At 44.1% G+C, this 20898-nt stretch overlaps 1 protein-coding gene across 2 annotated transcripts in view; it reads left to right on the top strand.

Annotated features, from left to right (window-relative positions):
- The window catches only part of LOC125453229 (growth arrest-specific protein 6-like), a 34049-nt gene extending 14014 nt beyond the window's left edge, over window positions 1-20035 (top strand). For both annotated transcript variants that reach the window (XM_059646448.1, XM_059646447.1), the window contains exons 5-16: window positions 1664-1726; window positions 2676-2798; window positions 2920-3042; window positions 4886-5011; window positions 6790-6911; window positions 7821-7939; window positions 10036-10231; window positions 12528-12689; window positions 12936-13104; window positions 14997-15148; window positions 17321-17552; window positions 19304-20035. In XM_059646448.1, coding sequence (XP_059502431.1) covers window positions 1664-1726; window positions 2676-2798; window positions 2920-3042; window positions 4886-5011; window positions 6790-6911; window positions 7821-7939; window positions 10036-10231; window positions 12528-12689; window positions 12936-13104; window positions 14997-15148; window positions 17321-17552; window positions 19304-19455 — 1739 coding nt within the window. In that variant the 3' untranslated portion in view covers window positions 19456-20035. The remainder of the gene's footprint in view (window positions 1-1663; window positions 1727-2675; window positions 2799-2919; window positions 3043-4885; window positions 5012-6789; window positions 6912-7820; window positions 7940-10035; window positions 10232-12527; window positions 12690-12935; window positions 13105-14996; window positions 15149-17320; window positions 17553-19303) is intronic.
- Window positions 20036-20898: the final 863 nt, after the last annotated feature.

Here is a 20898-nt window from a genome sequence, read left to right as displayed (position 1 = left end):
CCAAAAGGGCAGTAGGAAGAGATTGTATAGCATCCTTCGGAAGGATGACTATTTGACAAGGGAAAGAAAGAGCCGTTTGCAAGACTGTGCGGAAAGAGCAGGGGGACGATGGAACTAATGAGATTGCTCTTTCAAAAACCTATCATCACACAGGCACAATGGGCCAAGTGGCTTCATTCTGTGCTGCACAATTCTTATGTGATATTGAAAACACCCAACCTAATGCAGTCTCTTGCAGAAGGTGAATTGACTGGGTGAGGTGACTGGAAATGGGAAGTAAAGTGATTAAAGTGGCTTGTGGTACAATGTCTGGTTCAGTCTCCTTATATAAGGAAGGTATGTTTGCCTTGGAATGAGTTCAGGAAAGTTTCACTAGTTGGTACTGGAATTCTGGGAATTAACTTTGAGGAGAGATTGAGTTGAATGGAGCTACATTCTCTGGAGCTCAGAAGAACGAAAGGTGATCATATTGAACTGAATAAAACTCGTATAGGATGTGTGAGGATAAGTGCTGAGAGACTTTTTCCTGCCTGTTTGAGAAATCGAGAACTAAATGCCATAATCCCAGGATAAGGCAACGATCATAGAATCCCCACTGTGTGGCAGCAGGCCATTCAGCCCATCCAGTCCACACACACAATCCGAAGAGCATCCCACCCAGACCCACTCCGCTAACTATCCCTGTAACCCCACATTTCCCATGGCTAATCTGCCTAGCCTGCACATCCCTGGACACTATGGGCAATTTAGCAGGGCCAGTCCATCTAACCTATGCGTCTTTGGACTGTGGGAGGAAACTGGAGCAGCCAGATGGATCCCAGGCAAACACAGGGGGAATGTATCCACACAGACAGTTGCCTAAGGGTGGAATCAAACCTGAGTCCCTGGTGCTGTGCTGCAGCAGTGCTAACCGCTGAGCCACGGTGACACCCTGTAATGATCATGTGTGAAAGAGATGAGGATAAATATCTTTCCTCAGAGGTTTGGACATCTCAATTACAGGGAGCTATGAAGGTTTAGCCTTTGAATATATTCAAGCCTGTATTTGTCACATTTTCTGAAATACGTGGGGACAGACTTGATGAAGGTAATTGGCATATTCTGCCTCCTGCTACTCCAATTTCTCATGATCTGCAGAATCAGTCAGAATTTCGAAACAAAGGAGGACCTTCCTGGTTTTTACTGCCAGTGGGCAAGAAAACATTTGAAAGATTAGGGTAGGGGAAGAATATTGGGAGCCATTTATAATGCCCCCAGATCTTTCCAATGAGGAGATGGAGGGAGCAAGCAAGAGAGGGGGAGAGTCCCTCCCAAACATTTTCAACAGAGAGAAGGAAGGAGCCCCTCGACCCTCCTGGCAGTGGTTACGAAGGGAACACCCACACCATTCTACTTGGTGATCTCAATAGATTCAATTCTGCCAGCGTACATTTCTGAAACATTCCCAGCATCCCATTTTTTTTAAACTGCAGTTGATATTATTGCATTAAACCGTGAAATTGTTTCCTTTAGAATGTGTAACAATTGAGTTCAGAGATCTTGAAATTTAAATCTAATGTGATTGCTTCGGGGGCCAAACAGAGTGAGAAGTTGCATTAATGTGGCTTTTGTGAAATCACTAGTTCACAGTGCTCCTTCATTAACTATTTGCTGTTCCACATAGAATGCCTGAGAACGTTTGGACCCACCAGCAACAAAAATCCAGATCTTGTGACGTGCATTCACAGTAAGTTCCTCATAACGTACTCAATGTAAGGATACTTAAAGAAACTGCAGCCAAAGTAACTCTAAGACACAGTGATAAAGGCTGGGGCTGGGACCTTTGGGAAGCGGCCAGGTCACAGCTATTGTGACTTCAGTACCCAAACTTCGGAAAACTCAACTCATGCAAATAAAGTGCTAGGTCGTTCCAGCGCTGCCCCAATGCTGACTTTGCAACAGTGCAGCGTTCCCTCAGCACTTACCCTCTGACAGTGCAGCGCTCCCTCAGTACTGACCCTCTGACAGTGCAGCGCTCCCTCAGTACTGACCCTCTGACAGTGCAGCGCTCCCTCAGTACTGACCCTCTGACAGTGCAGCGCTCCCTCAGTACTGACCCTCTGACAGTGCAGCACTGCCTTACCCCTTTTCTGGAAATTTCGGGCTTTATTATGATCTGACTACTCATAATTTTTTATATGTTTTGAGCCCTGGGATTTGCTGTCTGCAATGATCAGAGATGGAGAATGTGCAGTCTGCTAGATTATGGTGAGAGTGTAAGTGTTCCTGTTGGCATCTCACCTTCGTGTTTTATCTTCCTTTTAACTTTGTGTTTCATTTGTTCTCACATTTTGTGCTGTATCCTGTGTTCACTGGAAATTTATCCCAGAAGCCCCATGGAAAGAATGTCTAACATAACTTAGATGATGGGAACTGCAGATGCTGGAGAATCCAAGATAACAAAGTGTGGAGCTGGATGAACACAGCAGGCCAAGCAGCATCTCAGGAGCTGTGCTCCTGAGATGCTGCTTGGCCTGCTGTGTTCATCCAGCTCCACACTTTGTTGCTAACATAACTTAGTTGACTTTTCTTTGATTGTAAACATGTGGTGAGTGTGTCAACGTCCAGCACTCTCAAAATTCTATTGATAGCATTCCAATACCATAATAATTTCTCTCTCTTTGCTTGGTTTCCAGATATCCCAGATCAGTGCTCCCCTCTGCCTTGCAATCCTGTGGGTTACGACCGATGTGAGGATCAGAAGGGAACTTTCAAATGCATTTGTAAACCAGGCTGGGAGGGCATTTCCTGTCATGAAGGTACAGTGTGTATTTCATCCAGGGATTAAAGGTTTACCTTCTGAGGAGAAATTGAGCAGTTTACACCTATACTCACTCGAGATTGGTTCTGTTGTTAACGTTGTGACTGTCTGCATTCCAGATATTATTGAGTGTGAAATAAACAATGGTGGCTGTGAGCACATCTGCTCAAACACGGAGGGGAGTTATGAGTGCCTGTGCAAGAAGGGATTCACCGTGAGGCAGGACAATCGACATTGTGAAGGTGAGGGTGACACCTTGGGAAACTGTCTTGTGGGTTTGTACTGTGAGGGAGAGGGCCACCTTGATCACTTTAGGACTTCAGCTGTTCACACCTGTAGGCTCCCTTTGACTGACCTTTATGGATGGGAAAAATGGACAGTGGGCACAGGATAGGGAAAGACAAATCACTGTTGGGATGGGCCTGCGATTCTGTTGTTTGATACTAGGTTGTAAACAGCACTGGCATTTACCACTGTTTGCTAAATGGGCTTCAGATGGTAGTATTGAACTGCATATTGACCCACTGCTGTCCGTGACCTGAAGATACACATGCCGTGCTTTTGCAGTGTTTTCCATTTGACTGGTGGATCATTATTTTGAGAACATTTCAAGCTTGAGATCGGGACAAGTGTATTGGTGCCCTATCCATTACCAGCAACGTTTGCGCTGCCCCCCCCCCCCCACTTCAGTGACACTCAGTGGCAGCAGTGTGTACTGTCTATAAGGTGCATTGTAGCAACTTGCCAAATCTTCTTTGACAACACTTTTCAAAATCTATGACCTGCATCACTTAGAAGGACAAGGGCAGCTGTCACATGGCAACACCATCACTGGCGAGTTCCTTTCCAAGCCACACACCATCCTGACATATCACTACTCCTTTCCTGTTGTTGGGGCACATTTCTGGAACTCCATCCCTATCAGCATTGTGGATGTCCCTTCAGCACTAGGATTACAGTAGGTCAAGAAGGCAGCTCACCACCACCCCAGAGATGACTAAGGTTGGAAAATAAATGCTGGTTTTGCCCCAGTTCTTTAAGGATTTAACAAAAGAATGATCTTGTTCCAGGATTGTTGTACAGGACATTGGTGAGGCCTCTTCTGGAATACTGTGTCCTGTCCTGGTCTCCCTGTCATGTCAAGGATATTATTAAGCTGGAGAGGGTTCAGAGAGATTCGCCTCTGATGAAGGGTCTAGGCCCGAAACGTCAGCTTTTGTGCTCCTGAGATGTTGCTGGGCCTGCTGTGTTCATTCAGCCTCACATTTTATTATCTTTGCCAGAATGTTGCCAGGAATGGAGGGTCTGAGCTATAAGAAGAGACTGGATAGGCTGGGACTTTTTCCCTGGGTGTAGGACCTTGGGAAGTGACCTTACGGAGATTGGTAAATCATGAGAGGTATACATATGGTGAATGGTGGGTGTCTTTTCCCTAGGGTGGGGAATTTCTAGACTAGGGGCCATAGTCCTAAGGTGAGAGGAGAGAAATTGAAAAAAGACAAGGGGGTGATTTTTACACAGAGTGTTGACCTTTTGTGTGGAATGAACTGCCAGAGGAAGTGGTGGATGTGGGTACAGTTACAATGTTTAAAATAAGTTTAGATAAGTACGTGAATAAGAAATGTTTGGAGGGATGTGGACCAAGCACAGGCAGGTGAAACTATTTCCTTTGGGATCATGATTCACATGGACAGGTTAGACTGAAGGGTCTATTTCTGTGCTGTATGAGTCATTGAATTCAATCCAGTGATGATGAGGGAGTAGCAATGTATTTGAGATCAGGCTTATGCATATCTTGTTGGGGAACCTGTAGCTGGATGAAGGGTTGCCTTTGGCTTTCTAGATAATAGTAGTCTCAGGTTTGGGAGATGTGTATAAATGTGAAGCAGTTACAGAAGTCTTTTGTCATGAGCATGCAGTGCCTGTAGGATATTAAGTAATGAGATGTTAGGATAGGTGATCAGAATATATTTTATTCTAGCCGTTTTTTTTATGTTTAGCTGCTCCACATGTTTAGTTAAATGGATCAGTTAAGTTGATATGTTTATAAGTTGCAAATCAAATAAAAATAATTTAAACCTCCAGACATTGATGAGTGCACATTGGATTCGGAGATTTGTGGATCAGCAGCTTGTGAAAACGTACTGGGCTCTTACAAGTGCACATGTGATCCTGGATACAAATACGACTTTTCGACAAAGTCTTGTGAAGGTAAGTGCTTCCCAAACTCTATGCTGGAGTGAGAAAACTACTAACTAATCATCCTTTCAGCAGGGAGATCCTTACAATTGGCCATATCTTCCACTGCAGAGATTAAAATGTCAGATTTCAACTTGCATTTGTATATTGCCATCTGTGTAATTAAAAACTAACCCCAGAGAGCTTCACAGGAGTGTTTGTCAAACAAGGTTTGACATCAATCTGCATACGGACACATTGGAACCGGTGACTTGGTCAGAAAGTTAGATTTTAAGGAGCATCTTGAGGGATGTTCACTTAGAGGTTTAGGGAGGAATTCTGTAGCTTGGAGAGTAGGCTGTGATGGAGCGATTAAAATTGGAATGCTCAAGAGGCTAGAATTCAGGGTGGAAGCAATCCAGACGTAATTTCAACATTGGATTTTTGAAGGTATTCAACATTGTAAATACTAACGCACCAGTTGGTGAATTTTTATTCAGGAAACACTGATGTGAGCTTCTTGTCTGGGGTTGCCAAGAAATTGCTCTGAAATGAACCTGCTGGAGGGAAGCCAAGTGCAGAATGTAATTATTTTGTCAGGTACTGCTGTGGTTGTCAGACAGTTTAATTGTGCAGTGGGACTGCAATCGTTAGAAGTTCTGGTAGTTAACACCCTTATTAGGCTCCCATCATTGAGCACAAGCTGCAAAACATAGGGATAGGAGGAGACCATTCAGCCCCTGAAGCTTGTTCTGGTGTCTGGATTGACTGTAGCTGAGATGAGCATACAAATTGGGATCATGAGGAGGCCATTTCGCTCCCTCAAGCCTGTGCCACCCTGACCCATATCACCTTCTGATCTTTGATCAATAATTTGTAGTGCCATTGTTTAACAAAAAGTTATCCATCTTCATCCCAACAACAAGTCAGGTTCCAAATTTCTTACCTTCTTGTGTAAAAAAGTGCCACTGAGGCCGTGGTCTATTCAGGCATATGACACTATACCCTGCAAAGTGGGCCCGATCAAGTACATATCTAACATCCCAAAACTAAGCCGGAAGTCACATGTAACACCAGGTTATAGTCCAACAGGTTTATTTGAAATCACAAGCTTTCGGAGCACTGCTCCTTAAACAATTGCAAATGAACCTGCTGGGCTATAAGCTGGTGTTGTGTGACTTTATCCACTTCAGTCCAACACCGGAACCTTCACATCATGGTCTAAGACCAGGCCTCCATGAGGTGCTGTGGGCAATTATCAACAATCTAAGCACAGTCTTTGCTTAGCATCCACTGGTTGGTTGCCATGACACTAGACGACGCGCCCTGGTTCAGTAAAGACCTGTGAACTAATACATCAGTGGGAAAATTCTCCACTGGATGGAGAGTCATTCTTAGTACAAGAGATAGTTATTGGAGCCCAATCCTCCTAGTCCCAGGATATCGCTACCTAAATTTCTTAGGGCAGTCATGCCCATTGTACAGTACTGAGGGAGTATTGTACTCTTAGATGTGTCAGAGGAAGTGTTAAACCAATGATGTACCTTTTCCGGCAGACATAAAGGATCGCAAGGCATTGACGTGGGCAGGTGCGCTCCCTCTCAAAAGCTGGATTATCTCATCATTTATGTAATTGCTTTTTCCACGGAAATCTTCATTGCCACACTTCCTAGAGTACAGCAGTGCCATACTTTATTAGCTGTAAGACATGCTGAGGCGGTGAAAGGTGCTACAGGGGTATGTCTTTTTTTGTAAAATGTAACAAGTGAAGCAAATTTGTAATAATATTGAATCTTTGTTCTGTCACTCAGATGTAGATGAATGTGAAGAGGATATCTGTGCTGGAGATTGTGTCAATACCCGTGGTGGATATGCTTGTTTTTGCGATGGAAAGCAAGACCTAAAGTTGGCACCAGACTTGCAGACTTGTACAGTAAGACCCTTGTTTGTATTTCGTCTCCTTGGTGGAACCATGGGGATATAAGATGACCTGATCCCACCTAATTGATTTATTTTGTGGCGATTTAATGAGTACATTGTAGAAATTGTCTACTTCCATTCACAATTCATCAGATGCTGAAGCAGTTCTTGCTTATCATGCAGCAAGACCTGGACAAGTTCCATATTTGAGCTGACAGTGTTCACACCACACAAATGGTAAGCATCTCGAATAAAATTTAATCATCTTCTCTTGATATTCAATGGTGTTACCATCCCTGAATCTCCAACCAGTAAAATTCTGGGCGTTAACCATTGCATATCAGAAACTGAACTGGATGAGCCCAACTGAGGGTACATGAGCAGGTCAGACACTGGGAATTCTGTGGCATGTAACACACTATTTTTTCCTTCAAGCCAATCCACTGTTGGCAAGGCATAAGTGAGGAATGTGGAGGAATACTCGCCACTTGCCTGGATGAGGAGTGCAGCGCAAGCAGCATTTAAGAAACTCAGTAGTGTAGTCAGGTATTTTGGATGGTCGTTGTGGGGGTGTTCGTCTGGGCCACTATGATTGTGAAGCCTTCGAAGGGCATATACTTTTGCTGACTGATTCTTAATATTTATCCACAGGAAACAGAAGTGAGTTGTTGGTCTTATAGAAAGGTCTCCATTTAGACATTTTGACAAAAACAAATGGCTTTAAACATTTGCTACATTGTAAAATTTGCTGTGAGACAAAGCAGGAGATTTCTGAAGAAGGGTCCAGACCTGAGACGTCAGCCATTCAGCTCCTCTGATGCTGCCTGGCCCTATGTTCATCCAGCTCTACACCTTGTTATCTCAGATTCCAACATCAGCAGTTCTTTCTGTCTCTGACCAGCTCAGTATCTCTTTGTTTCAGCTTATTATGCCATGTGCTTCATTGGACACTGGGAAAAATGAAGGCTCCTTGTACCTGGGAAGATTTTTCAGAGGGACTCCTGTGATGCGTTTTAACTTCAAAAGAAAGCAGCAAACGAGGTGAGGCAATGTCACTACTGCAGGATTTTACTGCTGGGTGAGTCCAGAGCACAGGATTTTACAATCAGAGCCAGGCTGTTCAGAGGGTGAGGTCAGGAAGCATTACTACACACACAGTGGGCAGTGTGTGCCGCAAGAACCTGTGTTGATCAGTTCTAAAATTTCTATTGGTGAAGTGATTAATGGAAATGGAACCCAGGTGGAGATATGAAGCTGAGATCTCACCATCAGTTTGAGCGGCAGAACAGATTTGAGGGGCTGAATGGTCTCATGTTTTTACTGCGTCTTTGAGTGGGAGAATTGTGAAACTGCACACAGTTGATACTAGAATTTGTCTTTGTTGGAAAGTATAGTAAATGCTTTATTGGCTGGAGAAAACTTTGGGATCTTGTGATGTCAGGAAGGTGCTATATAAAGGTAAGTTCTTTCATCCTTTTTAATAGGAAGCATGCTCCTTCATCCTGAAACGTGCATCTTTTAAAGTTGAGTGAATTTTGTTTCAATACAGTAAGACCAGGTTGTATAAAGTTTGAACAAAACGTACAAATAAATAACACAGCGTAACTATGGGCGCAAATTGCTTCCTTGTTCAAAATTGAAACTCGTTGAATCAATCCTTTCAAATGTCTTAGGAAACAATACTTGCCCTAAGTTTTTGCTTTGAATCCCTGTGTGGGGCCCTCCTGGCACAGCCTGCGAGAGTATTGCCATCTCACTCAGCCAAGATGGGACCGTGTCCAGAGCTCACTGATGGCTAAACATTGTGCAAGCTCTTACAGAGCCCCAGTTGCACATGATTATCAGTCTTTCATCCCACTGGGCAGGACTCCAGAATATTTGACAGTGCTTAGGCCTTTGGCCTTCCAAATCATTACTGTTGTCTAGAAGTAGCAAAACAATGAAAGTTTTCAACACAGGATTAGAGGAAGATCATTGAACCCGTCCAACCTGTTCCTTTGTTCATTGAGATCCCAGTTGATCTGTTCCATTGATCTGGAGACTGTGACTGAGCGAATGTCCGTCGATCTCAGTGTTGAGTTTGAAGCAGTAAAATTGTCCGTATCCAAAACTCTGCTGCCTGTGTGCTAACTCATACACAGTCCTGTTCCCCATTTTTCTTCCCCCCCCCGCCCCCGCAACCCAACCATGGTTTCGTTCTGTCAACAGCTGAATTGCAGAATTTCTGTTCATATTTTGAAATCTCTCCAGGGTCACCTCCTTCCCTCCTGACCACCCGCTGTGATCTCTGTCCTCATCGAGTTCCAACCTTCCAAACCTCCTCAATTCTAATAGCTCCATAACTGGTGGTCGCGTTATTGCCTGCCTAGTGCAGAAATTGTCTCACTTAAAGTCTCTTGCCAAATTCTGGGAGGACATAGATAGGGTGGATAGTCAGAGGCTTTTTCAAGGACAACTACAAGTTCAAGGCGAGAGTGGGAAAGTTTGGGGAGAAGCGCAGGGGAAAATTTTTCACGCAAAGGGTGGCAGGTGCCAGTGGAGATGTTGGCAGTGTTCGAGATGTATCTTGAGAGACACATGGACAGGAAGTGAACAGATGATAGAAATTGCACAACAAGTAGCGGGTCTAAAAAAATTAGACTTGGTGGGCTAAAGGTCTGTTCTGATGCTGGATTATATTGTATAATTTGTATTTCTGTCCCCTTTTAACTCGCTTCTTAAAATCTGCCCTTTGAACAAGTGTTGATCACCTAGTCATCTACCCTAATTTCTCCATGTATGCACCAATATCTGTTGCTGATTGTTAACAATCCTGTGAAATTCGTCGAGATGCTTTATTAGCCTGAAGGCACAATATAAATCCAAATTGTTTTACAAGTTAAATGTATGAGGAGTGGCTGGTGGTGAGGACTGTCTAACTTAGTGGAGATTAACTGGGAAAGTCTGTTGGTTTTGCATTGCCTGCAGGGGTTCATGACATACTGTGTGTTCAGTGGTGGGTGTGAGGGTGCGAGATCATTGGTCATGTGGTGCACACACCCAGGCTAGCTTCCAGTCAGGATTGGTGGCACTTATTGTAAGAGTGTTCCTCAGTAATCTGTGCAATGACAGGTTGGTTGTGCTTTTTTAATGGGCAGCTTCTCTGTAGAATTCGATTTTCGAACATTTGATACGGAAGGTATAATATTCCAAGCTGGACATCAGCAAAACAGCACCTGGATCATGCTGGGACTGCATAATGGGAAGCTGCAAGTTCAATACAGTAACAACAACAAAGCCACAGCTGGAGTCACCAATGGAGGTCCACTCCTGAACAATGGCCATTGGCACACAGTACGTTCACACTTGCTACCACTCCTCTTCCACCTTTTTAAGGAGCGTTTACAGGACTTTGGGGTTTAGCTACTCATGTTATTACAGCAAGCTTTTTATTAACAGGCACCTGTGGGACCAAGAGACCCACATAGTCAATCTAAAAACACGCACTAAGTAATAGAAATGTGAAGCAGGGTGTTCACATCACTATTATACTTTATGTAAAGCATAACAGCATAAATCACTTAAATAATAATATAAGTTTGCCTTAAATAAACTTACTGGCAGAGACCCTTCTCTCTCACACCCTCAATTCACTACTTGTGCATCACAGACATCGTGGTAATAGTCTCCCGGTGTTTCAGGGATATACTTTTTGCCAGTTTATTGGGAGCAGTGGTTAATGAGGTGCCAATTAAAACAAAGTTTGCTGTACCCAGTTCTTCTGTAATTGCAGATAATAAAATGTGAGGCTGGATGAACACAGCAGGCCCAGCAGCATCTCAGGAGCACAAAAGCTGATGTTTCAGGCCTAGACCCTTCATCAGAGAGGGGGATGGGGTGAGGGAACTGGAATAAATAGGGAGAGAGGGGGAGGCGGACCGAAGATGGAGAGAAAAGAAGATAGGTGGAGAGGAGAGTATAGGTGAGGAGGTAGGGAGGGGATAGGTCAGCCCAGGGAAGACAGACAGGTCAAGGAGGCGGGATGAGGTTAGTAGGTAAGAGATGGAGGTGCGGCTTGGGGTGGGAAGAAGGGATGGGTGAGAGGAAGAACAGGTTAGGGAGGCAGAGACAGGTTGGGCTGGTTTTGGGATGCAGTGGGTGGAGGGGAAGAGCTGGGCTGGTTTTGGGATGCGGTGGGGGAAGGGGAGATTTTGAAGCTGGTGAAGTCCACGTTGATACCATTGGGCTGCAGGGTTCCCAAGCGGAATATGAGTTGCTGTTCCTGCAACCTTCAGGTGGCATCATTGTGGCACTGCAGGAGGCCCATGATGGACATGTCATCTAAAGAATGGGAGGGGGAGTGGAAATGGTTTGCGACTGGGAGGTGCAGTTGTTTATTGCGAACCAAGCGGAGGTGTTCTGCAAAGCGGTCCCCAAGCCTCCGCTTGGTTTCCCCAATGTAGAGAAAGCCACACCGGGTACAGTGGATGCAGTATACCACATTGGCAGATGTGCAGGTGAACCTCTGCTTAATATGGAAAGTCATCTTGGGGCCTGGGATAGGGGTGAGGGAGGAGGTGTGGGGCAAGTGTAGCACTTCCTGCGGTTGCAGGGGAAGGTGCCGGGTGTGGTGGGGTTGGAGGGCAGTGTGGAGCGAACAAGGGAGTCATGGAGAGAGTGGTCTGTCCGGAAAGCAGACAAGGGTGGGGATGGAAAAATGCCTTGGGTGGTGGGGTCGGATTGTAGATGGCGGAAGTGTCGGAGGATGATGCGTTGTATCCGGAGGTTGGTGGGGTGGTGTGTGAGAATGAGGGGGATCCTCTTTGGGCAGTTGTGGCGGGGGCGGGGTGTGAGGGATGTGTTTCGTGGAAATGTGGGAGATGCGGTCAAGGGCGTTCTCGACCACTGTGGGGGGAAAGTTGCGGTCCTTGAAGAACTTGGACGTCTGGGATGTGCGGGAGTCGAATGCCTCATTGTGGGAGCAGATGCGGCGGAGACGGAGGAATTGGAAATAGGGGATGGAATTTTTGCAGGAGGGTGGGTGGGAGGAGGTGTATTCTAGGTAGCTGTGGGAGTCGGTGGGCTTGAAATGAACATCAGTTACAAGCTGGTTGCCTGAGATGGAGACTGAGAGGTCCAGGAAGGTGAGGGATGTGCTGGAGATGGCCCAGGTGAAGTGAAGGTTGGGGTGGAAGGTGTTGGTGAAGTGGATGAACTGTTCGAGCTCCTCTGGGGAGCAAGAGGCGGTGCCGATACAGTCATCAATGTAACAGAGGAAGATTTGGGGTTTGGGGCCTGTGTAGGTGCGGAAGAGGGACTGTTCCACGTAACCTACAAAGAGGCAGGCATAGCTGGGGCCCATGTGGGTGCCCATGGCCACCCCCTTTGTCTGTAGGAAGTGGGGGGAATTGAAAGAGAAGTTGTTGAGGGTGAGGACGAGTTTGGCTAGGCGGATGAGGGTGTCGGTGTCTTCTGTAATTACAATCCCTTTAGTGCTGATGCACATGAGAAGAGTGTGCTCGTGGCTTTCAAAGTTGTACAGGCCCTGCCTTTTCAGTGTGGCATCTTACATGTTGCATTGACTGTTTCCATTAGTGGACCAGGTTTCACTTTGCTGTTTCTGAAGGTGCAAAATATATTTCCATTTCAGATTTCTGTTGAAGAGTCCAGGAACAGCTTGATTGTGAAAGTTGCCCGAGAGGCAGTGATGCATATTAACATCCCCACAAGCCTGTTCCAGAAGACAAAAAGATCATTTCAAATAGACATTGCTGTTGGAGGCCTACTTAATGACAGGCAGCTAGTCAAAACGGTAATTGACTTAATTATGCACTACTTTCCAACGATCAGGCTAAGTTTCGGGATTGCTAACAGAGTATGTCGAGACACTCACGTCCTATAGCAGCTTTGTTTCTCTCATTTCAATTCGACGAGCTTTCTCTGAAATGATTCCTTTTCCTGTAAGTTCCCTGTTGAGGACATTCCACATCAGGACTGAGAATCCAACTGTGATTCCCGATTACCGAGTGACCTCCTGTTCTGATTGGTCCTTGCGCAGATTAATCCCCGATTGGATGCCTGCATGCGTGGATGGAACTGGATGAATGGGGAAGACACCATCACAAGTGAGACTATCAAACACGATGAAAGGTTGCAGTGTTTCTCTGATGTTGAGAGAGGGTCCTATTTTCCTGGAAATGGCTTTGCCACCTTTGACATCAAATACGGTAAGTGGACCAGTCTATTCATATTTCACCAGACTGGAGCTCTGGCTATCTTCACATCATTTATGGAAAATCTTCCCTTTTTTTCAACTTTGACAGAAGGCTTGCGTACTGCTGATGCCTGAGGCCTGGTGTTAATGCATCACTATCAGCCTCTTGGAGAAAATTACCTATGAAGTGCATTTGTATGAGCTAAAATAGCCCTTGATTCAGCGTGAAGGATGTCTGAATATCCATAAATTAATTTGTATTATTGTTTCGGCTCAATTATGAACTGGAATGGTTTCGATCTGTGAGTTGCTCTGTGTCATTAGGCTTACTTTTTTTTTGGGGTACTTTCCATGCTGATCTCTCTAACCCCAATGACAATCAATATCTTCTAAGATGCTGCCTTTACAGCACAGTTTAATCATCATGTTTGCTGCTAATTACCTGCTCCGGACTGATAATGAGCAGCATTGAGATCCAGCACTGAATACTCAGACCACCCCATCGCTTATCAGACCGATCAGGCAGACTATCCGCACAGAATTTTCAGACACAGTACAACTTACTACGTTTTATCACCCTGAACTTTTGGGATTTCATTTACACGTCCAACTGGCCGATGGTTTTTGGATCTCCCAAGTAGAGGTTGATGTTTTAAGAAGTATATATGTATTCACACACTCATTTTTTGCTTAACGTTTTTGTGTTATTCCAGAAAAGTGCAATTGTAAATGATTCAACTTTAAGCAAATCAGATCTTCCCCATTACAACCAAAGTGAGGGCTGTGGTTGGGTTCTAAAGGATCTTTCTCACCACATTCTACTGTTTTAAGTAGAAACACTGTTCAATCCTAAACTCTGTATCTGTAATTCTTTTACTAATTTGTGGAATGTGGGTGTCACTTCCTGGGCCAGCATTATTGCCCATTCCTAACTGAATCACTTGAAAGGCTGGTTCAGAGGTCAGTTAAAAATCAACCACATTGCTGTGGGTCTGGAGTCACATGTAGGCCAGATGGTAAGGATGGTAGTTTTCCTTCCATGAAAGGCACTAGTGAATCAAATTGGTATTTTCTACAATTGACAGTGGTTAAATGGTTGTCACTACACTAGCTTTTTTATTTCCAAACTTTTAGTTGAATTAAAATTTCACAATTTTCTCTGGTGGGATTCAGTCCGTGCGCCCAGGATTGTAGTTTGGATCGCTGGATCACTGGTCCAGTGGCCTGACCACAACCCCTCCATTCCAAAATTGTGCAGATTGGGTTACATGACACGACCTCAGCACTGACACGGCACAAAGCTTAAGTGGGAATGCCAACACCAAGAGCAAATCCAGGCCCATTATGTCCATGATGTTGAAGCAGAGCTGTGCTGAGTACAACATATTATAACAATCCTGATTAGGGCAGTGCAATCAGCTCCTGTGGAAGGGGTACTGTGTGGAAAATTACTTAATGAAAGAAGGAATTGTTGCACAGTGATAGAATCACACGACACAAGAGGCCTATCAGCCCATCATGAGGCAATGCATTCCATATCTTGTCAACTTGCAGTATAAAATAGTTTCCTTATCTTGCCCCTCAGTTTCCGTAAAATTAAAAATCTGCATCCCTGGTCACAGACCAACTAAGCTCCGTTATTGTTAAAACTGACTGGTCCTGATTTATTCACTGTAATAAAAGTGTGCCAGGGATTCTGGGGATCAGATAGGAAGTGGAGGTGTGACCACCATTAGACCTTTAATGAATGGTGTAGCAGTCTTGAAGGACCAAATAGCTTACTGCAGCTGGTAAGTTTTTTTTTATTGACTGTGCGCTTTGTAAGTCCCCTTTAGAAAAGGGTTCTTCAACCTGTGCTGGGCGAGTTTGACTAAACAAAAAAAAAAATTGTTTTTCTAAACTCAGCGACAACACCGAGCAATGACGATGGGAGCTGGGCGATAAATGTGGACCTTTCAATCCAACCCTCATTGGACACTGGAGTCTTGTTTGCTCTTGTCAGTGGCGGCAACGTCTCACTTTCCCTGGCCATTACCGATTTGGATGCAGGTACACAGGTAATAAATGAGATGAAGTAATGGAATTGGACATGGATGTCAGGGAACAGTGATCTTCTCACCTTGTGGGTAACGCTTCTAAAGAGCAGGCTTCTGCTCGTTGTTTCATAACATTGGGGATGAAGGCGTTTGCGGACTGGCTCCTGACTCAGTGACAAATTCTTGCCGGGTCAATCTCCACAAAGTGGGAAGGCACGTTCCTTCCCTAAACATGAATAATAGCCGGTGGTCAAGGACTGTGGCATGGGAAAGGTCGAAGGGCTTCAGGGGTGAAAAGTTGCGCAGGAGGAGGTAAGAGAGAGGCCTTGATAGCGTGAAAAGCCACCCGACTGTGACTATTTCTTACGGGAGCCACTGGGGAAGTGTCTACTGTTCCTTCTGTTGGTCTGCTCCTGTGTTCAAACTGTTCAGGCCTTGCGTAGATCAAACATACTCCTTGCTGACCTAGTAATTTCCAGACCCAAGGTACCACGCTGTTTGTTTGGATAAAGAGAGATTCACTCTGGTAAGAGGAGGTTTACTGAGATTGTGTTAAAGAATGCCGGGAGACAGTGTAGAGGACTTTCTAACTCTGCATTTAACCCATGCTCCCCAGTCAGGAGGGGTGACTGATTCCAAATCCTACTCCACCACAATGTTTGAATTTAAAGTAAGTGATTGTGTCAATACATGCACCCTCTCACCCTCTCACACACACATACACAGTCATCTGGATTTGAAACGTTAGCTTATTTTCTCTCAATGGACGCTGCCTGACCCTCTGTGATATCAGCATATTTTTTGTTTTCAGTACAAATTCCAGCATCTGCAGTAATTTGCACCTAGGGTGTGTATATTGTTCAGTGTCAGGAACAAGTCACCCTGTTTCCTTGCATTAACCATTAAAGAAGTATCTTAATTAAAAATAAAACTTATGAAGTACAGATTATTAACAGCTTTGAGCTTTGCAAGTATTTCCAAGTATTCACACCATTCTGTGGCTATTTGTGTTCAAAACCAACAGATTTAACACCCACACGTCTGGTCATATGACCTCTCTCTGAAAGCGTTGTAGCTTCCGTGATTGCATCTAAGCAGCTTGTGTTCTATGTGGTGAAACGCACTATTTGTATCTACTTTCTGGGCTGTTCAAGCCTGCAATCTGACTGGAAACATATATGGATTAGTTCCAAGGGATGCTAGATGGTATTGTTCAATGTTGCCCGGCTTTGCCAGGTTCAGTACTTCCATTGTCATTGAAGAGGAATTTGGAGGGGACAGGCAGTGAGACTGTCAGTTTCCTGGAGAAGCAGACAGACAGAGCCCCTCTGTCAGGAAATGCTACTGTTGACTGTGCTGCTAAACTATGTGTGTTATCTGAAAAGTTAATTTATAATACTGTTCTGACCTGACAGCGCCTGATGCACATTTAACTCATCCTAAATGTGAATGAGTCGCAGAGTTAAACAGCTGGAAACTTAGTCCAGATAGTCATGCCAAACATAATCTCAGACTAAACTAGTCCCACTTGCCTGCTCCTGGCCCAAATCCCACTAAACATTTCCTATTCATGTTCTTATCTAAGTGTCTTGTAAATGTTGTAACTGTGCCTGTATCCACTACGTCTTCCACGCGTGAACTAGCCGTTACCCTTCATGTCTTTTCTTAAAGCTCTCTCCTCTTACCTTAAAAAATATGCCTCCTAGATTAAAATCCCCCACCCTAGGGAAAAGACACTGACCATTAACCCTATCTATACCCCTCATAATTTTACAAACCACTATCAGGTCACCTTTCAACCTCCTAGTCTGTCCATCCTTCATTAGAATAGGACTTGCAGTTTGATGAGCATCAGAATCGTGAGGAATGAAAAGCAGGAGTAAATTCAAAAATTGGATGTTTGAATAATGAAGCTCATTGTAAACCGTGTAAGAAATTCACAACAAAAGCACTTCTGTACTATCAGCTCAGCACAATCCTGGGTGTCAATGTCAATTTGACATCAGTCTCAAATAGTTGTAGTAGAACGTCTCCAGGATCTGAGCACAGAATCTCGAGTGACTATTCACTGCAGGACTGTGGGAGGGGAATTTTGCCATTACAGCTTCTGGTAATGTTTGAAAATGCTCCTGTAAAGCACCTTGTTAATTTACTGTGTTAAACTGACACAGAGCGCAACTTGTTTTTTATTAGGACATCATCCTAGTTATCGAGAATGTGATTGTTTACAAACTAGAAGGACTGACGCTTTGTACCGGGGACAAATGGCCCGTACAGCTCATTGTAACAAGAAGCCGTATCATCCTAGAATCTTCGGGAGTGGTTGGTGAGAGCCCATTGGAAAGGTCAGAGCTGGCAGAACGTCTCTCCAAACTGGACCAGTATATGCAAGGCTCAGGACTGACCTACTTGGGTGGAGTTCCAGGTAAAAGCAATGATATAAACCAGATAAAAGCAACTCAGTGAATTGGGATTAGACAGGACCAGATCAACCCTGGCAATGAACAGCAGGGTTTTTAGATGCTTATCCTAATGTACCCAATAAGCTGATCACAGAACCATGTACTAATGCTTTTCAAATGTGGCTTGTATAAAATACATAAAGTACATTAACTTTGTTACAGTCAAACTGTATGTCTGTAGACACTGGCATTTCAATGATGAATACCTTTCGCATGTTCACATCCTTATCCAGATCACCTTCATTTCCTGTTTCATGATCTTCTTTGTTGCATTCCGTGTCAACATTTTGCCTGTCACACTGTAATTGTGATCCTTCTGCCACGATGTGGTGCTACTTCTTGGTCAGCTGTCTGAACAGTGTTGGGAATTGGCTAGTTACCCTGTGGAAATATTGTATTATTCAGGATCTCTCCAAGTGCCACACTTTCTCCCTTGGCATTTTTTTGGAAAATTGTTACTTGCTGATGTATACATGAGCCCTCCATCCACCATAGTCCACCTAAACGCTTACCCATCCTAGCACCAGCTTGAATTCAGTGAGTTGTATGGTGGCAACTATTTCCAACATAGAACTGTACAGCGTGGGAATGGGTCCTTCAGCCAAAATGTTGTGCCCAACAAATGTTGTGCGAAGTGAAACTAATCTCTTCTGCCTGCCCTTGGTCCATATCCCTCCATTCCTTCCATATTCATGTGCATATCTAAAAGTCCCTTAAAAGCCCCTTATTGTACCTGCCTCCACCACCATCCCTGGCAGCATGTTCCAGACTCCTACCACTCTCTGTGTTTTAAAAAAAACTTGCCCCTCATGTCTCCTTTTAACATTTTCCCTCTCACCTTTATTTGCATGTCCTCTAGCGTTCGACATTTCAACTCTGGGAAAAAGATACTGACTATCAGCCTGATCTATGCATCTCGTAATTTTATAGACTTCTGTCAAATCTCAGCCTGTGCCGCTCAAGGGAAAACAGTCCAAGTTTTTCTAGCTTTTCCTTGTAGGACAGACCCTCAAATCCAAACAGCATCCTGTAAACCTCTTCTGTACTGCCTTCCTGTACTGTGACAACCAGAATTGAACACCATACTGTAAATGTGGCCAAACTAAAAGTTGCAAAGTGACATCCTGACTTTTGTGCATAATTCACTGCCTAATGACTGTAAGCATGTCATACGCCTGCTTTACCACCCTATCTACTCGTATGGCCACTTTTAGGGAGTGCTACCCACAATTTCCATATCTGTGTTTCCAAATGTCTCTGATTTCTCTCAACTCACCACCCAGGGCATGGCACACTTGAATCACCTCACTCCTTCTTTGACATTTAACAGCCATGAGGACTACAATTGGTGTTTACTTTGGGTGACATTCAGACATGCAAATCAAAACTTATTTTGTGAGTTTTGGCTGCATATAGATGCAAGAGACGACATGTCATTGTTTGAGTGAGGGCTTACCTGCCTGTGAGACAACCAGACTGACCTTCTGCTCTGTCATTAACAGTGAGGATAGGGCCTGTCATTTCCTGACACGCTCGCACTTGGTGTAAAAGTCAAGGAATATCCAGAAGACCCAACACTACTCATTGGGTGAATTCAGCTTCCCGGTGTTACTTAACCCAGTAGTATCTGGAATTTCCTCTGATACAAAGATGTGATAAGAGTGTCAGATTTGCCATTGCTACTGTCTAACATTTTACAATTTCTCGTTTGCAGATGTCCCAACAACATCTATCCCAGTGACAGCCTTCTACAGGGGCTGTATGCAAGTTCGCATCAATAACCACTACATAGATATGGATGAAGCTCTTTACAAACACAATGACATAAGGTCACACTCATGCCCTCCAATGGATGAGAGAGATTAGCAAAATGGTACTCAACCTCCAGTCTTCTTGCTACACCAAAGCTGTTTCCTGTTCATTCTGAGAGCTGATGTGACTGATTCGCTTGTAGCCTTAACAGTGAAGGTTCTCTTCCTCTATGCAGTGGGAGAAAGTGAAGGTTGTTCAGTAGCAAAGGCTCATGAGACATTGCCAACAAAATGTGTGACGGGTTGCTTTGTAATGACGACTGTGGCTATAATGCAATTTTGCTATCGCAATTAGTTATAAACCAGATAAAAGCAACTCAGTGAATTGGGATTAGACAGGACCAGATCAACCCTGGCAATGAACAACAGGGTTTTTAGATGCTTATCCTAATGTACCCAATAAGCTGATCACAGAACCATGTACTAATGCTTTTCAAATGTGGCTTGTATAAAATACATAAAGTACATTAACTTTGTTACAGTCAAACTGTATGTCTGTAGACACTGGCATTTCAAAGTTTGGCCATATACTCCACACACTGAAGACAGCTAACCAAAAAAAAAGCCATGATACTTTGTTTCTAAGATTCAGATACTCGAAGTGCAAAGTTTATAAAATAGTCTTATCTGCTTAATGTTGTGTGATTTCATTAGTGCAATGGGAAAACATTATTTTGCTGAACCTACTAGTCACTACAGAGTAGATCCAGACCAAGTGGATCATGATGTTGTAAATCACCTCACAGCAGTATAAATAATCACAATGCACTAGACTGTTGTCTCGTGGAACACCACATAGTAGATCACCATACAGTAGCTCACTGCTTATTGGGTCAGAATGAAGGTTCAAATCATTTAGAATAAAGGTTCAAGTCATTTAGCACTCATAGAAGGATCAAGAACGAGGCGACATTGATTTAAAGTGATCTCCAAATGTAACAAATGCAATGTTTAAAAAAAATGCATTTTCACAAAATGAGTTGTTTGTGTCTGGAATGAACTGCCTGGAGGTATGGTGGAAGCCAAGTTAGTTCAAGCATTCAAGAGGGTATTGGATAGTTATTTGAATAAAAGCAATGTGCAAGGGTATAGGGAAAAGGCAAGAGAATGGCACCAAGTCGTAATGCTTGATTAAGAACTAGTACAGTCAGGATGGGCCGAGAGGTGTCTTTATTTTATGAGTCGGATCCTCCTTGCTATTGGTTGGATCTGCTTTGGCAATTGGCTTGCAGGGAGCGCTGTGGCCCGTCTCTTGCACCTTTCTTCATGGGATGTAGTTGTCACTGGCTAGGCCAACATTTTGTCCTCAGTTCCTAATTACCCTGAAGAAGGTGGTGGTAAGCTGCCTTCTTGAATCACTGCAGGCGATTTGGTGTAGTTCACCTGCAATGCTGTTAGGATGGGAGTCCCAAGATTTTGATCCAGTGGCAGTGAAAGAAGGAATGATGTAGTTCGAGGTCAGGATCGAGTGTGGCTTGGAGGGGAGCTTGCAGGCAGT

The sequence above is a fragment of the Stegostoma tigrinum genome, chromosome 6 (assembly GCF_030684315.1).
Source record: "Stegostoma tigrinum isolate sSteTig4 chromosome 6, sSteTig4.hap1, whole genome shotgun sequence".
Lineage (NCBI taxonomy): Eukaryota > Metazoa > Chordata > Chondrichthyes > Orectolobiformes > Stegostomatidae > Stegostoma > Stegostoma tigrinum.
The sequence above is the reverse complement of the archived record's forward strand: the minus strand, read 5'-3'. Positions and strand labels throughout refer to the sequence as shown.